Genomic DNA, 24,182 nt, shown 5'->3' on the forward strand with positions numbered 1-24,182 from the left:
GGACGGTTCCGTCGTAGCGACGAGCCGACCACACCGAGGTAGGTAGGTGGACACCGGAGGGCGCCTGGGTCTAAATTTAGTGCGTGTGAATGAACTTTAGTGATAGTTTAGGGATACCCATCACTGAGCCGACAATGCTACGGGTAGCCCCAGGGTGGCGCCCACCCCCATGCCCTCGGGCACTTGCCTGCGCCCTCGCGCACTAGCCCACGCCCTGCCCCGCAAGATCTCACTCCATCCCGGCCTGTGGCATACCTCGGCACCCCTTTGCACGGAATCTGAGCGTGAGGGAATCTGAGTGTGAGGGAATCTGAGCGTGAGGGAACCTGGGCAGTGCCGCGTAGTGCGGCGTGCCCCGACGTGCGCGAACGTGCGCCGACGTGCGCGGGCGTGCGCGCGCGTGCGCGGCGTGCGCGGGCGTGCGCGCGCGTGCGCGGCGTGCGCGGGCAGGGCGCAGGCAAGTGCCTGAGGGTATGGGGGTGGGCGCCACCCTGGGGCTACCCATAGCATCGTCGGCTCAGTGATGGGTATCCTAGTGCGCTATTTAGTGCGTGTTCGAGTACATATTTAGCACATATTTAGCACATATTTAGCACATATTTAGCACATATTTAGTGTGTGTTTATCTCCAATTTAGCGCCACATTTAGTTCACTTTAGGTGCGGGCAGCTGCAGTACATTTAGTGTGGGTCCCGCATCTTTAGTGCGGGCACGCAACTTTAGCACGGCTTCCCAGCCACGCCACAGCTAGCCAGGGCCGCGTGCTTTGCTCCTTGGCTGCCAAGAATGCACCACAGGAGATGCCTGGCCCCTGCCCTCATGACCCAAAGGCAGGCTCCCAGTGAGGCTAGATATGCAGCCCTCCAGAGCAAGATCTCCCGACTGAGCACAGGCACATAACCGATTCCCGAGAGGAGGACCAGCACAGTTGAATGCGCCACCGCAAGCACCACCTCCGACCGCACAACCCATGCTGTGCCCGTGACCACCAGCTGTAATAGAGTAGAGGTGAGGGTCGGTCTTGGAATTTCAAAGCCAATGTTGAACCAAAGGATGAAGGATCCAGACCACGAGGACAGAAACGGCCAAATGGCAATGATCCATGTAGTCACCGCAAGCAGCTTTACATACGCGTGTACTCGTAGCATGTTGGATCCAGCCCCAGGCATGCACCTCCTCCTAAGTGCAATGGCAAATACACCGAGGAAGAAAATGCTCAACAGCTCGATGCCGATGCTATGCACCGAGGTTGATATTCAGCAGTTTTCTTCGTTCGGTTGGGGACGGGACGGGGAACTTTTGCGTGGGCAGGGAACTGCAGGGGGAGAGGGGGGAGGGAGGCCCAGCGAGGGTCTGCGGCTGGATCCTACTGCGCGGCTGGACTAAAGACGCGCTGCAGACCGAAGCGGGGAACCGCGGTCGACGTGCCGCGGAGGTGGGCCGCGGTCATTGTGCCTGTGAGGAGAGGAGGGAGCAACGTCGGGGAACCAAGCAGAGTGGGGTGGCGCCTACGCTCTTTGGGGGGCCTCACACCGCCTTCCTCTCGCCAGCTCGACGCCATCCAGCTCTCGCCACCGCGGCTCCTGACGCCGTACGTCGCGCCAGTGGTCGCGGCCGATTACCCTGCGCCGGTCCTCTTTCCGCACGTTGCACAGATTGACCGCGAGAGTGAGCTGCACGATCATCATCGAGCCACATAAGATGGCCACCAGCGCAGCGTTATGCTGCAGCCAGGCCACGATGCGCCTCAAGAAGGCGACGTAGCCGTCAACGCCCTCCGTGCAAAAGGCGGCCCTGCACGCAGGCAGGCTAAAGCTGTCGCCGAGCGCTGTGCTCAGCAAGACGCAAGTCTCTTCCGACGGCGCCCCAGCAAGCAGCAGATCGTGGTCCGCTCCGGTGACGTAGCTGCAAAAGAGGGGGGCGGACGGGTCCTGCATGTCGCCCGCAACCACGTGCCCAGCGTCGGTGCTCGCGTCCCGTCGGACGCAAGTGCGGTCGGCGGTGCCGCGGCAGCATGTTGTGTACGAGACGCACATGTAGCCCTCCAGCACCGAGACAGAGGCGCTAATCGTGTCCGCGATGGCGTCGAGCACTTCCTCCAGCCCCGACGCCTCCCCGAAACGCTGCACTTCGGCGAGGCCGGAGCCCAGAAACGTTTCGACCGAGTCGTTTGTCAGGCCGTCCAAGCTGTACACCCAGTAGAGGAGCAGCAGCACGAGGCAAGCCTCCAGCAGCACGAGCAAGAGGAGCGCCCAAGACAGGCACCTCAGCACGCAACGCTGGTACCACAGCACGGCGATGACCGCGACCACACTGACACACAGCGCCACGGAGCTGCAGCCCACCAGTGCGTCCAGCATGCCGGGGCGAAGGAGGGGCGCGGGGATCGTGTCCCGCAGCAGCTGGACGTGGAGGTCGAAGAGCTCAGCTGCGTCAGAGGCGAGGGTGTTGCGGATAAGCATCGAATTTCTTTTGTGCAGCGCGGCCGCGGTGGCGAGTGCGGCGGTGGACAGCACGCAAGCCATCCCTGCCATAACAAGGCTGTAGCGCCGAGCCGCGCTTGGGCTGCTCGGGCAGAAGCAGCGACGAACAGACGAGAGAATGGAAAGGGCGGCGGTGACGACCAGCCACGCGAGAAGCCAGTACTGCCAGTCCGTGCTTGCCATAGACATCATCTGCTCGATCGTCTGCTCCAGCGACGCTAGCTCCACGGGAGCTTCCGGACCTGCAATGCAGTCGTCCCGCAGATTGTCGGCGAGGCACTGAGGGTCGCATTGAAACGCTGGCATGGTCGCCGCGCACGGGTCGTTGCCGCCCACGCACTTTTCCGGGCGAGCGCCTGATCAGCGGTCAGTCCCCAGCGCGGATCCCCACGACAGTCGCTCCCTCTCACAACGCTCCTCGTTCGAGGCCTTGGGTCGCTCGCCGCGCTGCAGCGCGAACGCACGTACTCGCAGCCTACAGGGTACACGTTGTAGTCTTCTTTCTGCCAGTTTATGTGTCTCTGGGGCGCCCCCTCTGTCTGGGAACAACGTCTCATCCGCCCCGAGGCTCCCCTCCTGTCGCTCCCTCTCCTGTCTCTCCATCATCTTTCTCACCGCGTCCCTCGTGATCTTATTTTGCTCGGGTATCTCCCTCCTCCTCCTAAGTTTGGGTTTTTTCTTCTTTTTTTGTTATTTATTGATGGATCCCGGCTTCGTTCGGCCGTCCGGAGCATCGGCGAAGCGCCGAAATCGCCATTGCAGCTGCTCGTTTCCTCGGTCGCCGCCGTCGCGTGGTTGAGCAGGGCCACTGGGCCGGGCGATGTACCTCATCTTTGGCATAATCTCCACCCTCCTCGTGCTGTCCCTCGTGCACGCAAACTTTGAGTTTGAACGGTGCTCCGGCAGGGACGTCGCCAGAGTGCGGCAGGATCCGCACCTGGACCTGTCAAAGGGCGGCCGGGCGGACTTTCGGGGCGAGGACGGTGCGCTCTACAACTACCTCTCCACGCCGGGGCTGAGCGTCAACGTGCGGATCGAGGAGGCGCTCTACACCCTCCACGACGGCAAGCTCCTCGTCAATGGGACCTTCATGACGGAGGTCCACGTCTCTGCCCTCGTCGCGGGCGACCGCTTGTGCAAGTGGGGGTACGTGAGCTACGTTGCCCGCGAGCTGAACGGTCCCCCCCCCCCCCCACCCCACCCCACCCCGCCCAAAAAACAACCTCCTCCCAGCCCTACTCCGCATCAGCCTGCCCAGCCACGCCCGTCCCATCTCCCCATCTCACCTCGCCCCGCCTCATCTCGCACCCATCGTCTCGCCCACAGATCAGAACTGGGGCTGGAGCAATGTCAAGGGTTCCTGCGGTGGCCACGACTTCATGCTCGGGCCAAACTCGGAAAGGTTCTGCGGTGGGCTTCATGCATCGACCAAGATGTCCACCGCGACAATAGAGGTGAACCCATTCACCACCGACACCAACGGGGCGCCGTGGAAGATCGTCGTGCACGGCGAACACGTTCACGACCGAATTGCCGGGCCTAGCCACCGGCTCGACATCGAGCTCTCCTACTCGCCCCAAAGGAAGCCGCTGATCGCGCACGGGCTGGTCGGGCAGTCCTTTGCCGACCCGGTGCCGCGCATTGGAAGGCTCGACGTCTACCCTGATGCGGGCACCTTTGCCACCTCGGCGCAGGCCGAGGGCGCCATCGAGGGCACTGGCAAGATGTACGCGGTGCGCTCGCCCTTCGCGTCCGACTTCGACTTCTCGCGTTTCGCCGGTGAGGCGGTGATCACAGGAACTGCTGAGGCGGGAATGGCGCTCTGCGACAAGGAGTTCGCCCAGGAGGTTGCGGACGTCGAGAGGCGCCTCGGAAACATGGCCTTGGGCGCCATCAAGCAGGGCATCGACGGCTGGCGGCAGTTCATGCGCGAGGAGGCGAAGGCCACCCTCGTTGCGCGTGCCACGTCGCTCGAGGTACAGCCCGGAGAAGGGATGACGGAGGCCCGTCGCCGGCTCGCCGAGGAGCCTGTTTGTCTTCCCGCCTCCTCGTTCGCTCTCAAGATTGGCGCGACCCGGCGGCGGCGCGCGCTCGCCGCCATCAACCTGGACGCCGTCGAGGCCGCCAAGATCAAGTCCTTCGCCAACGGCGATCCCCCCGTGACTGTCACCGCCGAGCAGATGGCCCTCGAGGACCTCGGCGACAGCACGGTGCGGGTGACCATCGTGCAGGCTGAGGGGGGGCCGACCGCCCAAGACATCACGGCGGCCGCGACGCTGCCGGCCTTCCTCGCAAGCATGGCCGAGGAGCTCGGAGCTCCGGTGGGCATGGAGGAGGAGCCCACCACGATCTCGATCACGGTGCTCTACAAGCCGCCCTCACCGCCGCCGCCGCCCACTCCGCCGCCGCCGTCACTGTCGCCCTCGCCGCCGCCGCCGGCCCCGCCGCCACCTGCCCCTCCGCCGCCCACTCCGCCGCCGCCCTCGCCGCCGCCCCTCTCGCCGCCCCTCTCGCCGCCATCGACGCCCTTCTCGCCGCCCCTCTTCGCCGTGGGGGGGTTGGACGGCAACGGCTTCAGCGCCAACACACTCAGCTCGGTCGAGGTGTGTGACGGCACCTCATGGAGCGCCGGGCCGGCCCTCCTCACCGCCCGCTTCCGCTTCGGGCTCGCGTCGCACAACGGCCTCCTGTACGCCGTGGGGGGGTTGGACAGCAGGGGCTTCAGCGCCAACACACTCAGCTCGGTCGAGGTGTGTGACGGCACCTCATGGAGCGCCGGGCCGGACCTCCTCACCGCCCGCTTTAAGTTCGGGCTCGCGTCGCTCAACGGCCTCCTGTACGCCGTGGGGGGGCAGACCAGCAGCTGGACCTTGCTCAGCTCGGTTGAGACGTTCAACGGCACTTCATGGACCGCCGGGCCGGACCTCCTCACCGCCCGCGCCTTCTTCGGGCTCGCGTCGCACAACGGCCTCCTGTACGCCGTGGGGGGGCACGACAGCAGCTACACCGTGCTCAGCTCGGTTGAGACGTTCAACGGCACTTCATGGACCGCCGGGCCGGACCTCCTCACCGCCCGCTACCGCTTCGGGCTCGCGTCGCACAACGGCCTCCTGTACGCCGTGGGGGGGTCGGATGACAGCGTCACCGGTCTGGGTATACCCGGGTTTTTCCAGGTATACCCGCAAAATACCCGGTATTTTGCCGATTTTGCCGATTTTGCCACCAAGAAGGCACTCCGACTCGCTTTGATTTCCGTGAGGCAACTGGTATCCCGTACCACTTTTTGATTAGTGCAGGCCTTGGGTTTGATTAGCCAAAAACTCCCATACCGGTAAAGTTTGCACACTGTTTGCCCGCACGTCCGCCGATGAGTAAGGTGGAGGTGCAGGCAGCAGTGAAGGCGGAGGGGCTGACTCTTGTGCCGGCCAACAGCCCGACCGGCTTCAGGAGCGTGTCTGCCACCCACAACCGGTCGTTGAGGTACAAGTGCTCGAAACGAGAGTGGACCTGAGCAACGGCATGACTTGGAGGCAGATGATCGGAGTGGGAGTCAGAAATGTGGTCCTTGCGCGAGGGAGCTCGATAAACTCGAGGGGCCAAATTATGCCGCGAGGAGGGCGGAGCAGCGTCCAGAGAGGCGAGAGAAGCAGCGAGAGCAAGGCAGACGGCAGCGGCGTCTCAGAACGAGGCCGAGGAGAGCGATGAGTCAGAGGATGAAACAGCAGGAGAGAGAACGAGGACGAGAGTGGGAAGAACGAGAGGTGGCATGAAGCTGAAGGTCGCTGCGAGAATTGGTGAGAAACTGCGAAGAGAGATAGGAAGTGGTAGACGCCCGAGGGTGGGCGACGGCTAGCACCACACTCCTCTCCTTAAAATCCCTGTGTGGTGGCGGCGTGCCGTCCTCCCATCCCTCCCTTGGGTTGCCTGTTTTCTTTCTTTCTTTCGGGGCCTCTACTCGCCAGGGCACGCAGCCAGACTTCGCCTGCAACCAGAATTTTACAACCAAACTCCCTCGCACGACACTAGGCACAGGACTGGCGCGCACTGACTGGCACTAACACAGGCAGGCAGGTACACCAGCAAGAATTTGCGGCGAGCGCACGACACTGGGCACGCGCACGACAAACACAACTCTCTCTCTCTCGCGCGCGCACGCACTAAACCTCGCTAAATCTGGATGTAAAGTCGCAGTGAACTCGCGCTAAATTTGCGCTAAAGTTGCGCTAAATTTGCGCTAAAGTGTGCTAAAGATGCAGTAGATAAACACTTCACACCGCACTAAATTTAGACCCAGGCGCCCTCCGACACCGACAGCCGCCAGAAGCCCGGTAGCTAGTGGCGCTTTCTTTTTATAAGTTTAGGACTAGGACTCTATTTCGGCACGTCGTCGTCGTTGTCCTCTCAAAGATGCGCCCGTGTGGGCTGTCCTCTCTCGCCTTCGAGCTGCCGCAGCAGCGCCGTCGCCTGCGCGTACGCCGCATCTGCCGCCGCCTCCACCTCGACTGTCTTCGCGGAGCGCATCGTCGGCGCTTGTGCGAGCATTGTCGCCGCGTCGGCAGAAGGTTTCGTCGTCTCTGCTGCATCATCTGCAGGAGGCGATTGGATACCCCCCTCCGCCGAGATACTGGCAGCGACGGACGCCTCAGCGGCGGCGGCGGTCATGGGCTGGTGTGGCCGCATAGCCCGCTGCCTCTCTCTCTCCTCCCTCCAAACTCGCACGCAGCGGAAACACAGCAAGAGGGAGAAGCCGAGGAGAATCAAGCCGGCGAGCCCGCCGACGATGATGCCGCCAATCTCGAGCAGAGTGAGGCCGCCAGTCACGTACGCCAGCGGGGGCGGGGGGGCACGGGCATAGCGGGGCGGCGGCGGCGGCGCTCCACAGATAAAAACGCGGTCAGCTTTGGGAACCTCCTGCAGCCGGTCGGCCGACGCATCCCCGTCGTGGGCGAGACTCCGCATGAAGCAGTTGGCGAGTTCGAGGAGCTCAAGCCCGGACCGGTTGGCGTGGAACGCCACAACCCAGCCTGCGCCGTCCAGGTCCGCCTCGCAGCTGTCGCTGTCGCCCCGCCGGGGCGGCGCGTCTGCTCCGATGGGCAGGCAGGAGGCCGCAGCAATCTCGGACCGGTTGCCCGCAGGCCAGGTCCAGATGCCGGACGGCTTCACCGGAAAGTCCCTCTCGCGGCAGGCGGGCGCAAGGACTGCCCTCCGCCAGCAGGCGGCCTCGATCCGGCACTCGCATGGCCGGTCGTTGTCGTTCCAAGCGACAGTGTCACCGTGCGACGAACGCTCAAGCAGGCAGTTGAACGCCGCGACCCGGCGGCCACCGCCGCCGCCGAGCGAGTCAAGGTACGGCAGGATGGACTGCTCTCCGGTCTGATACGCGATGCAGGATGGGTCGTCGAGGCAGCGTTGCCGACACAGCGCCCTAAGCTCCGTGTACACGGCTGCCATTGGCCCCACGTGATGGCCCGGAGGGCGCCGGTTGGAGCCACAAAAATAAAGGCCGTCTCTGTCGGTAGGGACGTGCATGGTGCCGACGAAGCCCCAGTCGTCCATTGCCGGATCGAGTGTGCACGTTTCGGATTCGTGCGTCGCGAACGCGGCACTGTATACGAGCGCGATGGCCATGTTGGAGGAGAGGCGATCGCTTAGAAGCGAGGACTTGTCTCTGATCGCCGCCGTAGAGCTCTACGTCCCGCTCCAATCTAAGAAAAAATAAAAACTGAAATGGCCACCTCTGCTAGGTTGTGTGTTTTCTTTCTTTCTTTAGGAGATGGGTAAAAAGGAACAGGTCCCCGCCCTGCGGTCTTTGTGCAGGGTTCTTTCGCGTACGACCGCCTCCGCACCAAGGCTAGCGCCACGCACCCTCTCTCCCAGCGACAAGCGACCCTCACCTCTCCCCGCCCCTCGCTCTCTGCCCGCCCCTCGCCTGCCTCTCCCCAGAGCCAAGCGGCAGAGCGAACCCGACGCCCCTCCCCTCCCCTCCCCTCCCCTCCCCTCCCCTCCCCTCCCCTCCCCTCCCCTCTCCCCCAGCCGGCGACGCTGCAGGACCCAAGCCAGAAACGGCCGCCCAGACCTCGACGCGACCTCGGTGCCCGTGCCGCTGGGTTAGACCCGCCTCCCAACGACGCGAGCCTGCCGTCGCCGAGCCCGCCCCCTCTCCACCGCCGCCCTCTCCGACGCCGCTCCGTCGCCACCACCGCCCTCGCCGCCGTCGCCCATTCCCCGCCAACTGTCGAAAGGGGAAACGACTAACCTGATCTCAGAATCACTAAACTCACCGTTCTCCAGATCTTGGCCTTGGCGCCCTTCAATCGAACCACGAGCACGCGATCATGAAGAGGCGGTCATTTGGGCACCACGATGGTTGCGAGGTGGCGGGGTCGCAATGCTGATACTGGTTGTGATAAGGGCCGTCGGTAGGAATGCCTTGCTCCACACATATCGCAATAGTGTGACTGCTCCACATATCACACTGGCTGCTGCACATGCACACAGCTCGCCCAGTGGTGCCGACGCCATCTTTCGTGCGGCCAGTGTACCAATCGGTGTTGGTAACTGTGATTGTCTGTCCGAAGTGGAACCTGTCGTTGCACATCGTCCCGGCGGGCGTGGGCGAATTAGGCGGCGGCGCCGAGGGCGGCGGCGGCGAGGGCGGCGGCGAGGGCGGCGGCGAGGGGGGCGGGGAGGGCGGCGGCGGAGAGGGCGGTGCCGAGGGCGGCGGCGCCGAGGGCGGCGGCGGAGAGGGCGAGGCCGAGGGTGGCGGCGGAGAGGGCGGCGGCGGAGTCGGCGGCGGTGGAGAGGGCGAGGCCGAGGGTGGCGGCGCCGAGGGCGGCGGCGGAGAGGGCGAGACTGAGGGCGGCGGCGGAGTCGGCGGCGGCGGAGAGGGCGAGACTGAGGGCGGCGGCGGAGTCGGCGGCGGCGGCGGCGGCGGCGGCTTGTAGAGCACCGTGATCGAGATCGTGGTGGGCTCCTCCTCCATGCCCACCGGGGCTCCAAGCTCCTCGGCCATGCTTGCGAGGAAAGCCGGCAGCGTCGCGGCGGCCGTGATGTCTTGGGCGGTCGGCCCCCCCTCGGCCTGCACGATGGTCACCCGCACCGTGCTGTCGCCGAGGTCCTCGAGGGCCATCTGCTCGGCGGTGACAGTCACGGGGGGGTCGCCGTTGGCGAAGGACTTGATCTTGGCGGCTTCGACGGCGTCCAGGTCGATGGCGGCGAGCGCGCGCCGCCGCCGGGTCGCGCCAATCTTGAGAGCGAACGAGGAGGCGGGAAGACAAACAGGCTCCTCGGCGAGCCGGCGACGGGCCTCCGTCATCCCTTCTCCGGGCTGTACCTCGAGCGACGTGGCACGCGCAACGAGGGTGGCCTTCGCCTCCTCGCGCATGAACTGCCGCCAGCCGTCGATGCCCTGCTTGACGGCGCCCAAGGCCATGTTTCTGAGGCGCCTGTCGACGTCCGCAACCTCCTGGGCGAACTTCTTGTCGCAGAGCGCCATTCCCGCCTCAGCCGTTCCTGTGTTCACCGCCTCACCGGCGAAACGCGAGAAGACGAAGTCGGTCTCGTAGGGCGAGCGCATCGCGTACATCTTGCCAGTGCCCTCGATGGCGCCCTCGGCCTGCGCCGAGGTGACAAAGGTGCCCGCATCAGGGTAGACGTCGAGCCTTCCAATGCGCGGCACCGGGTCGGCAAAGGACTGGCCGATGAGGCCGTGCGCGATCAGCGGCTTCCTTTGGGGCGAGTAGGAGAGCTCGATGTCGAGCCGGTGGCTAGGACCGGCAATTCGGTCGTGTACGTGTTCGCCGTGCACGATGATCTTCCACGGCGCCCCGTTGGTGTCGGTGGTGAATGGGTTCACCTCGATAGTCGCGGTGGACATCTTGGTCGATGCATGAAGCCCACCGCAGAACCTTTCCGAGTTTGGCCCGAGCATGAAGTCGTGGCCACCGCAGGAACCCTTGACATTGCTCCAGCCCCAGTTCTGATCTGTGGGCGAGACGATGGGTGCGAGATGAGGCGGGGCGAGGTGAGATGGGGAGATGGGACGGGCGTGGCTGGGCAGGCTGATGCGGAGTAGGGCTGGGAGGAGGTTGTTTTTTGGGCGGGGTGGGGTGGGGTGGGGGGGGGGGGGGACCGTTCAGCTCGCGGGCAACGTAGCTCACGTACCCCCACTTGCACAAGCGGTCGCCCGCGACGAGGGCAGAGACGTGGACCTCCGTCATGAAGGTCCCATTGACGAGGAGCTTGCCGTCGTGGAGGGTGTAGAGCGCCTCCTCGATCCGCACGTTGACGCTCAGCCCCGGCGTGGAGAGGTAGTTGTAGAGCGCACCGTCCTCGCCCCGAAAGTCCGCCCGGCCGCCCTTTGACAGGTCCAGGTGCGGATCCTGCCGCACTCTGGCGACGTCCCTGCCGGAGCACCGTTCAAACTCAAAGTTTGCCTGCACGAGGGACAGCAGGAGGACGGTGGAGATTATGCCAAAGATGAGGTACATCGCCCGGCCCAGTGGCCCTGCTCAACCACGCGACGGCGGCGACCGAGGACACGAGCAGTCGCAATGGCGATTTCGGCGCTCGCCGATGCGATGTGACTTATTTACCCAAAATGCTACCGCAGATCGAAAGCTTTGTTCACGAGGCTGGGGCATGGAAACTGCGCATGGAGAGCGTGCGGTCCGGCATGGATCTTACGTAACTGATGATTACGGAGCACGCAAGTGCACTCGGTTTATTCTAGAATACATACTGCCCGAGCTCGTATTGCTGTTTTTTCATAAATAAATAAATAAAAACGGACACCTCTCTACTGTGAGATGGGTAAAAAGGAACAGGCCCCCGCCCTTGCGATCTTTGTGCAGGGTTCTTTGTGGGTGTGGTCGGCGACTAGCCGGGGTCGTCCTCCCGATGGGGGACTAGCACTAGCCGTCTTCCACATGGTCCCTCGGGTCCCTGCTGCTCCTAATCTCGTCGTACATCCTCCTGCTGATCTCCGCAACATCCTGCTCCCTCCCTCGTCTCGCCCTGCGCGTCTGCTCCGCCTCCCCGTCGTCCGCCCTGCGTCGTCTGGTGACGGGTGCTCCATACACAGTCGGTTGAGGTCGCCGCCCTCCTCGTGCCTCTTCCGATTGCAACGTTTCCTCGGCGGCCGATGCCGTCTGCTCCGACTCCGCCGTCCCCGGGTCTGCCCTGCCCTCGTCTGCGCTAGCTTCTGTTTCGTCATCACTGATGTCCGTCCTCTTCTTTCTCCTCTTGTTGTATATGCTTTGTACATCGCGTCGATTCCTTTTCGCGTGAGCACCACCCTGAAGCCCGCCCAGCAGCTGAACCGCTCCCTAAGTCGAAGGAGCATCATCAGTCTCACCCACTTCGCTCGCTGCCGACTGTCTCCGCTCCCTCCCGCTTGGGCCGCCGTCGCGGCCCTCGTTCGTCCCACTGTGGCCAATCTAAGAATAAACTTTGTTTTGCTTTTGGGGTTGAATTCTTTATTTTTGAGAATCCGCGGATCTCCGGGCCACCCTCCACCCATTCCAGAGCCGGACACGGCGGGAATTACATCTTTAAAAACTTTTACCGCCGAAAGAAAATGAATGAAGCCCGAGCCAACATCACGCGCCGACAGGCTGCGCCCCCTCGCCAGCCTTCTCCGCACGGACGCGGGCGAGCAGCCGCTCTAGGCACTCCTCGACGGCGAAGACGCCCTGGCCCGCGCTCGGGGCGACGTACCAGTCCGGGTGCGCCTCAGCCGCGTGCGCCACCGAGGCGGAGGTGAGCCCGGGCAGCAGGTGCGCGCCGCACCGCTCCGCCATCGGCAGGTCGTTGTCGTCGTCGAAGAGGCAGGCGGACTCGGCGGCGGCGACGCCGTGCTTGGCCTGCAGGTACGAGACGGCGTTGCCCTTCCCGCTCAGCGCGGGGTAAAAGTCGTACTTGCCCAGGTTCATCGCCCAGCTCACGCCCGCCGGCAGCTCGCGCTCGACGCACGCGCGCAGCGCCGCGTCCACGCTCGGATCGTCGCCCGTGTCGGCCCGGAAGCAGCCGTAGTAGGAGCGAGCGTCGCACTTTAAGCCGCGGATCGACTGCAGCCGTCGAAACAGCCGCCACAGCGGTTCCGGCCGGTGAGTGACGTCCATCTCCCGTTCGAGCGGACCGCAAACCGCCTCAAAGCGGGCGGCCCACTCGACGTCGACGGCTCCGTCCTCGAGGAGGATGCGCGAGCCCGTCTCGCCGACCGCGACGTCGCACGCCGGTAGCAGCGGCAGCCGCGCCAGCAGCGTCGACTTCCGCGCGGCCGTCACCACCGCGAAGAGCACGCCCTCGGCGCGCAGCTGGCGGACGAGCTCGACGGTGCGCTCTGATACGACCCCGTCGCCCATCGTGCTGGACGGCAGGAGCCGACACTCGCGCCGTTCGCCGGTGGCACTCTCCACCACGCAGCGCTTCGCCTCGGCGTCGCGGCTCACAATCTTGGCGCCATGCTCCTCGAACCACGATGGGAAGTGGACGAGCGTGCCGTCAAGGTCGCTGAATACTGCCCGCAGGCGCGCGGGCCGGTCGGCGGCCATGGCGAACACGCGAAGGAGGAGGAGCGAGAGAGCGCTTCTCAGCATGCAGTGGCTAAAGGGTCAGTCACTGTCCCGGGGGTAGGCGCCGATGCGGTGGGAGGCCATCTGGCGTCTGCTGAAAAGAAAGAAAGAAAACTGGCAACCCAAGGGAGGGATGGGAGGACGGTACGCCGCCACCACTGGCGTCTGCTGAGCCGAGGACTGCGACGGGGTTTGCGTTTTTTGTTTTCGATCGTCGGTTTTTCTTAAACACGCACTGAGGCGAGGGACTGCACACACTCCACCCCCGACGCCGTGGGACTAGCGCGCACACAACGGCGACTACATCATCAAGACGGCGAAAGCCTCCATCCGCGCCGCCGCCATCGGCGCCACCGCCTCCCATGCGCCCACTGCCAGGTCGTACCGGTCGACCGAGTTGAGGAAGCCGTTGTTGTTCCCGCCCATAGCGTACAGCTTGCCGTCGACCACCGCCATGGCGTGAGCAAGCCGCGCCGTTGCCATCGGCGCCACAGCCTCCCACGCGCTCGTAGCCGGGTCGTACCGCTCGACCGAGCTGAGGCGGCCACCATCGAATCCGCCCACAGCGTACAGCTTGCCGTCGAGCATCGCCACGCCATGGTCACGCCGCGCAGTCGCCATCGGCGCCACCGCCTCCCACGCGTTCGCCGCCGGGTCGTACCGCTCGACCGAGCTAAGGTAGCCGTCGCCGCCGTTGTACCCGCCAACAGCGTACAGCTTGCCGTCGAGCACCGCCATGGCGTGAGAATGCCGTGCCTCTGCCAGCGGCGCCACCGCCTCCCACGCGTTCGCCGCCGGGTCGTACCGCTCGACCGAGCTGAGGTGGCCGACGCCGTCGCTGTACCCACCAACAGCATAGACCTTGCCGTCGAGCACCGCCACGGCGTGACTCTCGCGTGGCGTCGCCATCGGCGCCACCGCCTCCCATGCTTTCGTGGCCAGGTCGTACCGCTCCACCAGGTTGGAAGTTGCTCCGTCAGCCTCACTCTGGCCGCCCGCCGCGTAGAGCTTGCCATCGAGCACCGCCGTCTCGACAATTAGTCGTGCCGTCGGCATCGGCGCCACAGCCTCCTCCTCCCACTCATTTGTGGACGGGTCGTACCGCTCCAGCGAGCTAACAATATCGTTGTTCTCATCGCGGCCGCCGAACACGGCCAGGTGCGGCCTCTCGCGCTTCTTCAGCGTCTCCTTCCAGCCGCGGCGCCACGCGCGGCAAGTCCCCTTGGCGGCGTGCGCCTCGGTCGGCAGCTGGGCGAGGATGTGCGGGGCGAGGTCCGGCGAGAGGAGGACCTCGGAGAGCACCCATTCGGGCTGCTCCACGAGCCGAGCGGCGTGCTCCTCCGCCACGCGCAGCGCGGCGTCGCTCGCGCCCGCCTGCGCCTGCGCCTCGATGATGGCGCACAGCTGCGCTGGTGAGAGGCCCGCGACGCGCGCGCCGATGCGGTGGGAGGCCATCGGCGCAGAACGGCGCGTAACCGGAGCGCACCCCAGTGACGGTATGAGCTCGCAGCTGCCGGCAAAAAGAAAATGGGTCCCTTTCCCACACTCCACACGACGCGACAGAGGAGGAAATGACAAGGGAGAGAACGACGAGAGTGGGACGACCGCGAGGTGGCATGAAGATTGCAGCGAGAAGCGGCGAGAGACTGCGAAGAGAGATAGGAAGAGGCAGACTCCCTAGGGTGGGCGACGGCTAGCGCACCACACACCTCTCCTTAAAATCCCTGTGTGGTGGCGGCGTGCCGTCCTCCCATCCCTCCCTTGGGTTGTCTGTTTTCTTTCTTTCTTTCTGCGCCGTGGCTAGCACGCAACAGACAACGGCGACTACATCAAGACAGCGAAAGCCCTCCTCCACGCCTCCGCCATCGGAGCCACCGCCTCCCACGCGCCCACTGCCGGATCGTACCGCTCGACCGAGCTGAGGCGGTTGTGGCCGGTACCCAATCCGCCTGCGCCATAGAGCTTGCCATCGAGCACCGCCACGGCGTGATCACACCGCGCCGCCGCCATCGGCGCCACCGCCTCCCACGCATTCAGCACCGGGTCGTACCGCTCCACCGAGCTGACGAGGCCGGTGTTGAAGCCGCCGTCGTTACAGAAGCCGCCCAACAGCGTACAGCTTGCCATCGAGCACTGTCACGCCGTGAGAGTCCCGCGCCGCCGCCATCGTCGCCACCGCCTCCCACAGCATGCAGCTTGCCGTCGAGCACCGCCACGGCGTGATTCACGCGTGGTGTCGCCATCGGCGCCACCGCCTCCCACAACTTCGCAGCCAAGTCGTACCGCTCCACCAGGTTTGAAGTTGCGCCGTCGGCCTCACTCTCGCCGCCCATCACGTAAAGCTTGCCGTCGAGCACCGCCCTGCCGACATAGCTTCGTGCCGCAGACATCGGCGCCACAGCCTCCTCCTCCCACTCATTCGTTGACGGGTCGTACCGCTCCAGCGAGTTGAGGAACTCGAACTCGCTGTCGCGGCCGCCGAACACGGCCAGGTGCGGCCTCTTGCGCTTCTTCAGCGTCTCCTTCCAGCCGCGGCGCCACGCGCGGCACGTCCCCTTGACGGCGTGCTCCGTGGTCGGCAGCTGGGCGAGGATGTGCGGGGCGAGGTCCGGCGAGAGGAGGACCTCGGAGAGCACCCACTCGGGCTGCTCCACGAGCCGAGCGGCGTGCTCCTCCGCCACGCGCAGCGCGGCGTCGCTCGCGCCCGCCTGCGCCTCGATGATGGCGCACAGCTGCGCTGGCGAGAGGCCCGCGACGCGGGCGCCGATGCGATGGGAGGCCATCGAGGGAGGCTCACGGCGCCGGCGTCAGAGGCGGGCCGTCAATTTCTTTTTCTATTCTAAATATCGCTGCCCTCGGGTCCGTGCTTCGGGATTTTCTCTTTTTGCGCAGCGGCGCCGCCAGGCGCCCGCCCCGGCGGTGAGCGACGCGTAGCGAGCGAATCGCCGGGGTGGGCGCCTGGCGGCTCCGCGGAGCTCCTTTGGCTCGGCGCGGGCGGGTGCGCGAAAAAAAGAAATCTAGGTGCATTAACAGAAATTTAATGCGGGTTCCCTATGCCTCGCCTGCGCTCGGCGAAGGCCGCGAAAGATATAGAATGCCAAATCGCTGCTGCGTCGGGATGCGGGTACCTCGCGAGAAGCCGTTCAAGCCCGGCCATCCTCACCCCCCCAAGCAGCTGCGGCCGCAATTTCAGCCGGTCCCGTGACCGCCCCGACCCGGCAGGCGCGCGTTCGAGCGAGGCCGTTCCGCAGAGCACACCGAGAGGGGCCGGTCGCGCGCAGCGCCAGGATGCGGCCGCAGCCGCCGCAAGGCATCCTCTCGGGGCAGGTTTTGTGAGACGCCGCGAGGAAATCGAGCATCGGGACTTTCTTTTCTTGGGAGATAGAATTTTACAACAAAGCTCCCTCGCACAACACTGGGGAGATAGAATTTTACCATATATGGGAGTTAGAAGATGGGCCAGAGACTGGACACGACAGGCGGCATGGGGGGACGCAAGCAAGGAAGGATGGAGAGAGAGAAGCACAGAGGTCTCTCTCTCTCTCTCTCTCTCTCTCTCTCTCTCTCTCTCTCTCTCTCTCTCTCTCTCTCTCTCTCTCTCTCTCTCTCTCTCTCTCTCTCTCTCTCTCTCTCTCTCTCTCTCTCTCTCTCTCTCTCTCTCTCTCTCTCTCTCTCTCTTCTCTCAAAATCTCTCTCTCAGAAGCGGAGCACACGCGAAGTCGGCACAACAAAAATCCTCTTTCTTTGCTGCCAAGAGGACGTAATTCTCGCCCCGAACAAAAGTGGCACGCGGGTTGCATGGCACGTAAAATTCTTCTTGGCGATCCTTGCCCGAAGTGGCCGACTCGCGCGCGCCCGGGCACTTTCGCCTCATGCCTCAGACGTCAGAGCCTTCATGTCCCAAGAGAGCAATACGGGTACGTTGCCGTCGATTGGCGGCACGGAGGGGTAGGTCGGCTTCATGGTGCCTCGACGACCAAGGGGGCAAGGCGTGGACACGGCCCATCCAAGTCGGTTGCGCTGAGGGGTTACGGCTTTACTACGAGGTCTCTGCGTGTGGGCCGTGTGGGGGCGATCCGGGCCTTGCGCCCCAGGCCAGTCGATTGCCGCATAGTTCGTCGTAGTAACCCTATCATAAAGCTGTCATTCACACCTTGCACTTTGAAAAAAGAAATGCCACTCCTGCCTGTGCCCGGTTGTGGTGATGTGCGAGGGTCGCCCCCCCTTTTCGCTTGTGTTTGGAGACGTGCGCCCCAGCCAAACACACATGCGCTTAGGGGACCCCTAGGGTTCTGAGGCCCGTATTTTTTCAAGACCTTTTAAGAAACGAGGAGGTTTGGGGGCTTAACTTGCCATTTAAGAGATTGCAGGCACGGGGGGTCCCTCTTTTAAGACCGTTTAAGAAAATCGGCCTCTACACCGGCATGCGTCGCTGGGTTCCGCGCCGTTTTCTCCAATACTGCCGTTATTAGGCACAAACCCGCCTCTGAAGACACATCTGTAAGTCTGGTGCACTGGCAGGAGCCATACTCGCATAGGGGACGTGCTAGCTGACTGTAGCCAGCTTCCCGGCCTCCGGCGTGTCTACCGAGCCTCCCGGACCATCGACCTCGGGAGCTCTCCCGCACCGTTTAAGCGTTTAAGACCGTTTAAGGAATCGGCGGCCCAGCAGCTCTTAAAACTTGCCATGGCAAGTTTTAAGCCGTTTAAGCCGCAGGCGCCCCAGGGCCCACCCTTTTAAGCCTAGGGGTCCCCTAAGCACATGCGAGACTCACGGAATGCGGCCCTGCCCGCGGCGTCTCGCAAGCCCCCAACGCCGGCGGGGGGCTCCGAGCGCACCACCCCCCTCCCCGCCTCCAGCCGCACCTTCGCTGTCCATCGATGCGCGAGAGCGCGACACGGCTCATACAAGGCCTCACTGCTCCTTGCTCTGCCGCTTGCCGGCCACCGGGCGCGCCTTCGCGGCCCCGTCGGCCGCGGCGGAGAGTGCGGGCGGGCAGTGCGGCTCGAGGAGGGGCTCGTGCTTGGCCTTGGCGGCCGGGGGCGCGCCCTTGGTGTTGTAGACGTAGTGCGAGAGGAAGAGCTGGAGGAAGAGGACGAAGTACGAGGCGTACATGCCCAGCCCGAGCAGCGAGTTGAAGAGCGAGACGTAGCACGGCAGCCCGCGCGAGAGGTAGACGACCGACGAGACGGTCACCGCGATCCCAAAGACCATCTGGGTGAGCTGGAGGGTCGTGATGAGCATCGAGAAGCGCTTGGCGAAGTTCTTTGGGCCGTCGCCCGCCTGCGTCAGATACGGTTAGGTGAGGTCAGGTCAGGTCAGGTCAGGTAAGCGTCTCCACACACACAACGTGGTGGAGGCAAGGGCCAGGCTGTCCCTCGCATCTCCACACCGGGACACGGGCAGGAGCTGGCACGGCACACTCAAAGTGCAAGGCCCGGTGCGTATGCGGGTGAGCAGACCTGCGTCAGCCCAAAGTACGCGTACATGATGCCGTGCACCGAGTAGTTCATCGCCGCAAACCAGAGGCCGGTGCCGATCCGCGCCTACTCTCGGCTGATCTCGGCTCATCTCGGGCCATCTCGCCAACCCAGAGGCCGGTGCCGATCCGCGCCGAGTAAGCGTGCCAGCAGAAGAGCAGCACGGTGAGGTGGTGGTACCAGTGCAAAAAGATGACCGGGGACTTGCGCACCAGCAGGAAGAAGGTGTCGAGCAGCTCGGCCAGCTTCGAGTAGATGAACAGGCACACAAACAGCCCCGGGTACCCATGCCCGTACGACGCCGCCGAGTTGCAGACCGACGCGTACCAGCCGGCGGTCAGCACGCCGCTCTCACCAAAGAGGAGCAGGGGGACCGTGTAGCACATGCCAGCGATGGAGAAGGCGGAGAGGAAGAAGTTCCATGCGAGCACCACCCGCGTCAGCTTGAGCGCCTTGCGGCCGCCGTTGCGCGGCCCCATCGTCAGCTTGAGCGTCGCGATCATCAGCAGGTAGAGCGTGGCAGCGGCGATGGGGATCTCCCAGTGGTTGGCGGTCCAGCGCGTCCAGTACCACCCGTCGAAGATTGCTATCGTCTCCCGGTACTCGGGCCGGGCGTGCCCGAAGTCGCAGTCGCGGCCTGGTCGCGGCATCAGCTCCGCCCACAGGTCGCCGTGCATCAGCGTGTCCCATGTGTAGTAATTGCACGCGGGCGAGCGCATCGCGTCCGGGCCGGAGTTGGCCGGGAAGTCGACATAGCCGTCGACGGCGAAGGGGCTGGGCATGAGCGACAACCCGGTGGTGCACAGGGGCGTCGGCGAGAGTGAGGAGAGTTGTTGAGGCGACGCCGACAGCCAACACCTTGGGCTGGAGAAAAGAATTTAAATATTTCACGTCTCTCTCACAGCACACAGGCTCGACACAGGTGCGAACTGGCGCGTGCTAGTACTATCACCGGCACACCACCGGAGCCGCCTAAGCGACTCCGTTAAGAACGGCAATGCACTTAGCTCCGTGCACAATGCCGCTGTCCCCGCACGCTAGCTCGTTCACCGTCTGCCACGCCACGGCGGTGTGGAGAACGACAGACAAGCGCTGCATCTGCAGCCCGTGCCAGTGGAGAAAAGAATTTTACGCGCGCGCACAACACTGGGCACGGGACTGGCGCGCTTTTGGAGAAAAGAATTTTCATCTTTCGTGCGTGTGCGTGTGCGTGTGTGTGTGTGTGTGTGTGTGTGTGTGTGTGTGTGTGTGTGTGTGTGTGTGTGTGTGTGTGTGTGTGTGCGCGCGCGCGCGCGTGTGTGTTTTCTCTTTCTTGTGTGTGTGTGAGAGAGATTTTTAGCAATACCAAACAAATCTAACACTCACACGTCATTTGTTTGTTGTGTGTGTGTGTGTGTGTGTGTGTGTGTGTGTGTGACGCACGTAGGTGCGCGGCATCGTCTGGTTCTGACCAAAAAGAATTTTACGTGGAGAATTTTTCGAAGAAGAACTCCAATGTGCAATGAAGTTGAAGACACACCCCAGTGCGCAGTGGCCACGGCACCGGGCGGTCTCGTTCTCAGGTATACTTCCCAATTCTTTTTATCGGACTGGGCGCTACTCTGGACACGAGGGTCGAGGAGCGACCCTATCACACACACCCGCGACGGCGACGCACCGGACCACGTGGCACCGAAAAAGAACTAGAGAGGGCCAAAAAATGCCGGCGCGGTTTGTATTTTTCCGCGGTTTGCGGAAACGTATTTACCCGCGGGCCGCAAGCGGCTACGTCCGTGTGGCGCGCTTGTCGCGCGGAGGGCGAACGAGCGGGTCTGGAGGCCGGTGTCGGTGTCGGCCGGTGTGTGCATATAAATGTGCAGCCGCGAGCAACTGTGATGTGTGCGACACACGCCAGCTGGGTTGCCTCAGCGTAGACTATCGGCGCGCGAGTCGCCGCGTAGCAGCGGGCGCCCGCCTGCAGGCCTCAGCCCAGCTTCGCCTCGGCGAACGCCTTTGCGGCCTCGAGCGCCTGCGCGACGTTGGTCGGGTCGCGCGCCGCGCCCTGCGCGCGGTTGGGCTTGCCGCCGCCCTTGCCCCCGCACGCGCCGAGCGCGGCGTTGACCCACTCCTTTGCGTCGACCGGGCTGCCGTCTGGGGCGGTGGCGAGCGCGCAGGCCGTCTTGCCCGCGCCGAGCACCAGCAGAGGCACGCCCACGAGGGCGGCGCCGGCGGCCGTCGCCGCAGCCTCAACCACCTTTGCGTCCGCCTAGTGGGCACACGGAGGTGTGAGGGATGCGTCCCGTGGCTGGCTGGCGACGACCACCTCTGCGCTGGAGCCTCCGTCTCGAGGAGGAGGGCGAGGTACCGCGCGCCCTGCGCCGCCTCGGCCAGCCGCACCGCCTCCGCCTTTGCCGCCTCCGCCGCCGCCTTGAGGTTGCCCTTCCCCGCCTCGATGGCGCGCTTCTTGAGCGCGCCGATGCTCGCCGTCATCGCCTTGCGGTCGGCCGCGGGCACGACCGCCGTCTCGAGCAGCCGCGCGATCTCGGCGGTCTCTGGCTCGATCGCCTGGCAGCAGGGGTGAAGGGGCCGGTGTGTGTAGGGCGCGGGCGTGTGGCGGGCGTGTGGCGGGCGTGTGGCGGGCGTGTGGCGGGCGTGTGGCGGGCGTGTGGCGGGCGTGTGGCGTGGGTGTGCGGCGTGGGTGTGCGTGGTGGGTGTGCGTGGCGGGTGGCGTGGGTGTGCGTGGCGGGTGGCGGGGTCGGATCACCTTGCCCTCGAGGCTGCCTGCCTTGTCGATCCGCGCCATCAGCTCAGCCGAAGTGGCGTTCGCGGCCGCCGCGCGCTCGCCTGCGGGACATGTCTAGACATGTCATTGACGTGTCGCGGGCGAATCCTCCGCCGCCGCGCGCTCGCCAGTCAGCCCCACGATCCGCCGGTTGCCGCCGCCCAGACCCTCCTCAGAGAGGAGCACGAAGCGCTGCGGCTCGGAGGAGCGCGCGATGTGCGTCCCGCCGCAAAACTCGACCGAGTAGCCGCGCCACTCGCCCTGGTCGGGCGCGGCGACCATCTGGCCGACGCCAGGCCTAGAGCACGGGGCCGCCCGTCAGCGCGGGAGCGCTTGCTCGCGCTGCGTGTGTGTGTGCTCGCGCTGTGTGTGTGTGTGTGTGTGTGTGCTCGCGCTGTGTGTGTGTGTGTGTGTGTGTGTGTGTGTGTGTGTGCTCGCGGGGTGTCGCGTGGCTACAGGAGTGGCTACAAGAGCTGCGGAAAGGCGGGGAAGGAAGCGAGCACGGGGAAGGAAGCGAGCACGGCCGAGGCCGCACGAGTCTTGTCGAGTAGCTCGCTGGGGCCGCACCAGTCGCTGGGGCCGCACCAGTGTGTGGCTCGGCATCTACGGCGCCGGCGCCCACCCACGGAGACGACGCGGACAGGGTCGGGGTACTGCTCGCCTAGTACCATACCTCCGCAGGATCGAACCCAATGCGGGGTCAGCCCCGTGGGCGGTGCGGCACTGCTGGCCAAAGACGGCGCGGAGCCCGTTGATCGCCATCGCCTGCTCGAGCGCGACCGTCGACGTGTGCACCTCGAGGTCGGCGCCGATCTGCGAGTTGACTTGCGCCTGCACGGCGGCGAGCTGCTCGGCAGTGAGCGGCTTGGGGTACGCAAAGTCGAAGCGGAGCTTCTCGGCGTCGCAGAGGGAGCCGCGCTGGTCGCAGTCCTGCGGCGGGGTCAGGCACACTTCTCCACACACACGAGGGTGTGGGGCAAGGGCCAGGTGCAGCCCTTTCGACTCCACGTCTAGAAAGGCAGGAGCCCTGAAGGCGTTTTCAAGTGCAAGGCCCGGTGCGCGTGGTGAGCGGTGTCCGCGTGTGTGCATGTGAGTGTATGAGTGTATGAGTGTGTGTGAGTGTGTGTGAGTGTGTGTGAGTGTGTGTGAGTGTGTGTGTGTGTGTGTGTGTGTGTGAGTGTGTCTCGCAGACCTGCTCGAGCGCGGCGCGAAGCGCGTAGTTGAGCATGTGCGTCGTCGTGTGGTTCTGCGCGATCGGCGCGCGGCGGCCGTAGTCGACGCAGAGCTGCACCGCGTCGCCGGGCTTGAGCTCGCCCGCCGTCACGCGTCCGATGTGGGTCACAAAGGCGCCGAACCTCTGGACGTCCTCCACGAGGAAGGCTGCGCCCGCGGCGGTGGTGAGCGTGCCGAGGTCGCACACCTGCGGGTAATCTCGGGTAATCTCGGGAGATATGGGGAGATACAGTGAGCGTGCCGACGTCGCACACCTGCCCGCCCGCCTCCGCGTAGAACGGCGTCGACTCGACGATGAGACCGACGAGCCCCGTCTCGGCGGTGACGGACTCGTGGAAGACCTTTGACGGGTCGATGGCCGCGCGCAGCGTGCTGGCGTGCGGCTGGCCCGCCCCTGCGGCCGAGTCCCAGACCCACTTTGGGGCGTCGTCCGTGCGCGGCACGCCCATCCGCTCGGCGAGGGCGACGGTCTGCTCCGCCTCAAGCACGACCGACCCGCCGCGCGAGAAGGAGCCGCCCTCCTGCGACCGCTTCTTCGCGCGCTCCATCTCGGCCTCGTACCCCGCCTCGTCGACGGTGAGGCCCTTCTCTTCGCACATGAGCAACGTGAGGTCGACCGGGAAGCCGTACGTGTCGTACATCTTGAAGGCCTGAGACGGGGGGCGATGAGGGAGGGCGGGGGTGGGGGGGAGACGTGGGGGAGATGTGGGGGAGATGTGGGGGAGATGTGGGGGAGATGTAGATGTGGATGTAGATGTGGGGGAGATGTGGGGAGATTGCGCCTCCTCGCCCGAGAGTGTGCCTCCCGCCGGAAGCTTCTCGCAGTACTTGCCGAGCTGGCGGATCCCGTTCTTGAGCGTGCGCGAGAAGGTGGCCTCCTCCTCGCGGAGGATCGCCTTGACGCGCTCTGGGGCAGGCCGGGGCGGGCAGTGCGGGCGGGGAGTGTGGGCGGGGAGGAAGGCAGGCAAGGCGACGGCGAGAGAGCGCCTGGGCGGCGCATAGCGAGGGGTGGGCATAGCGAGGGGCGGGCAGGCCTCTGGCTCGCGGGGGGTAGTGGAAGTGTCTCGGAAGTGTCCGCACCTGGGTCCTTGCGCAGCTCGGGGAACGCGTCGCCGAACTGCTCCACGACGGCGTCGACGAGCTGGTGGAAGAAGCCCTCGGGTGCCTGACAAGGCAGCAGACAACAGGAGTCATAGAAGACTGAATGAGAAGAGGAGGAGGAGGAGGAGGAGGAGAAGGCCTCGCCTTGAGGATCTCGCCGCCGTACCGCACCGCGCGGCGCAGGATCCGGCGCAGCACGTAGCCGCGCCCCTCGGCAGACGGCTGCGCGCCGTCGGTGATCGCAAAGGTGAGCGTGCGGATGTGGTCGGCGACCACGCGGAAGGCCATGTCGACACGCTCATCCTCCGTCCACTTTGCCGCATCCTCCATGTCCTCGCCAACCTTGCCAGCGTACTCGCGCAGCCCCGGCACGACGGCCTGGATGGCCTTGAAGAGGGCGGCGAAGACGTCGATGTCGTAGTTGGACATCTTGTCGAGCAGGATGGACGAGACACGCTCGAGGCCCATGCCGGTGTCGACGCACGGCGCCGGCAGCGGGGTGAGAGAGCCGTCTCGCTCGCGGTTGAACTGCATGAAGACGTTGTTCCA

At 64.8% G+C, this 24,182-nt stretch overlaps 3 protein-coding genes across 3 annotated transcripts; all 3 read right to left on the reverse strand.

Annotated features, from left to right (window-relative positions):
* Window positions 1-12,026: 12,026 nt before the first annotated feature.
* On the reverse strand, window positions 12,027-13,152 carry EMIHUDRAFT_436148 (hypothetical protein). The gene has a single exon (XM_005771169.1). The coding sequence runs from the start codon at window positions 13,079-13,081 to the stop codon at window positions 12,083-12,085; it is 999 nt and encodes a 332-aa protein (XP_005771226.1). The 5' UTR covers window positions 13,082-13,152; the 3' UTR covers window positions 12,027-12,082.
* A 4,967-nt stretch (window positions 13,153-18,119) lies between these two features.
* On the reverse strand, window positions 18,120-19,107 carry ELO_b (fatty acid elongase; the record flags this gene model as incomplete). The annotated part of the gene is made up of 3 exons (XM_005771170.1): window positions 18,120-18,341; window positions 18,521-18,604; window positions 18,649-19,107. Coding segments are annotated over 3 exons (765 nt in total), but the record flags the coding sequence as incomplete, so codon positions are not given.
* A 1,147-nt stretch (window positions 19,108-20,254) lies between these two features.
* EMIHUDRAFT_451216 (alanyl-tRNA synthetase) lies at window positions 20,255-24,167 on the reverse strand (the record flags this gene model as incomplete). The annotated part of the gene is made up of 10 exons (XM_005771171.1): window positions 20,255-20,783; window positions 20,855-21,082; window positions 21,282-21,361; window positions 21,428-21,597; window positions 21,973-22,229; window positions 22,492-22,719; window positions 22,787-23,182; window positions 23,315-23,439; window positions 23,613-23,697; window positions 23,805-24,167. 10 exons carry the CDS (start codon window positions 24,165-24,167, stop codon window positions 20,502-20,504), a joined length of 2,214 nt encoding a protein of 737 aa, XP_005771228.1. The 3' UTR covers window positions 20,255-20,501.
* Between the last annotated feature and the right edge of the window lie 15 nt (window positions 24,168-24,182).

This window comes from Emiliania huxleyi (assembly GCF_000372725.1).
Source record: "Emiliania huxleyi CCMP1516 unplaced genomic scaffold EMIHUscaffold_39, whole genome shotgun sequence".
Lineage (NCBI taxonomy): Eukaryota > Haptophyta > Isochrysidales > Noelaerhabdaceae > Emiliania > Emiliania huxleyi.

What these genes read in the sequence shown, in the direction of transcription:
- EMIHUDRAFT_436148 (XM_005771169.1), bottom strand. Translation starts at nt 13,081, where the DNA reads ATGCTGAGAAGCGCTCTCTCGCTCCTCCTCCTTCGCGTGTTCGCCATG.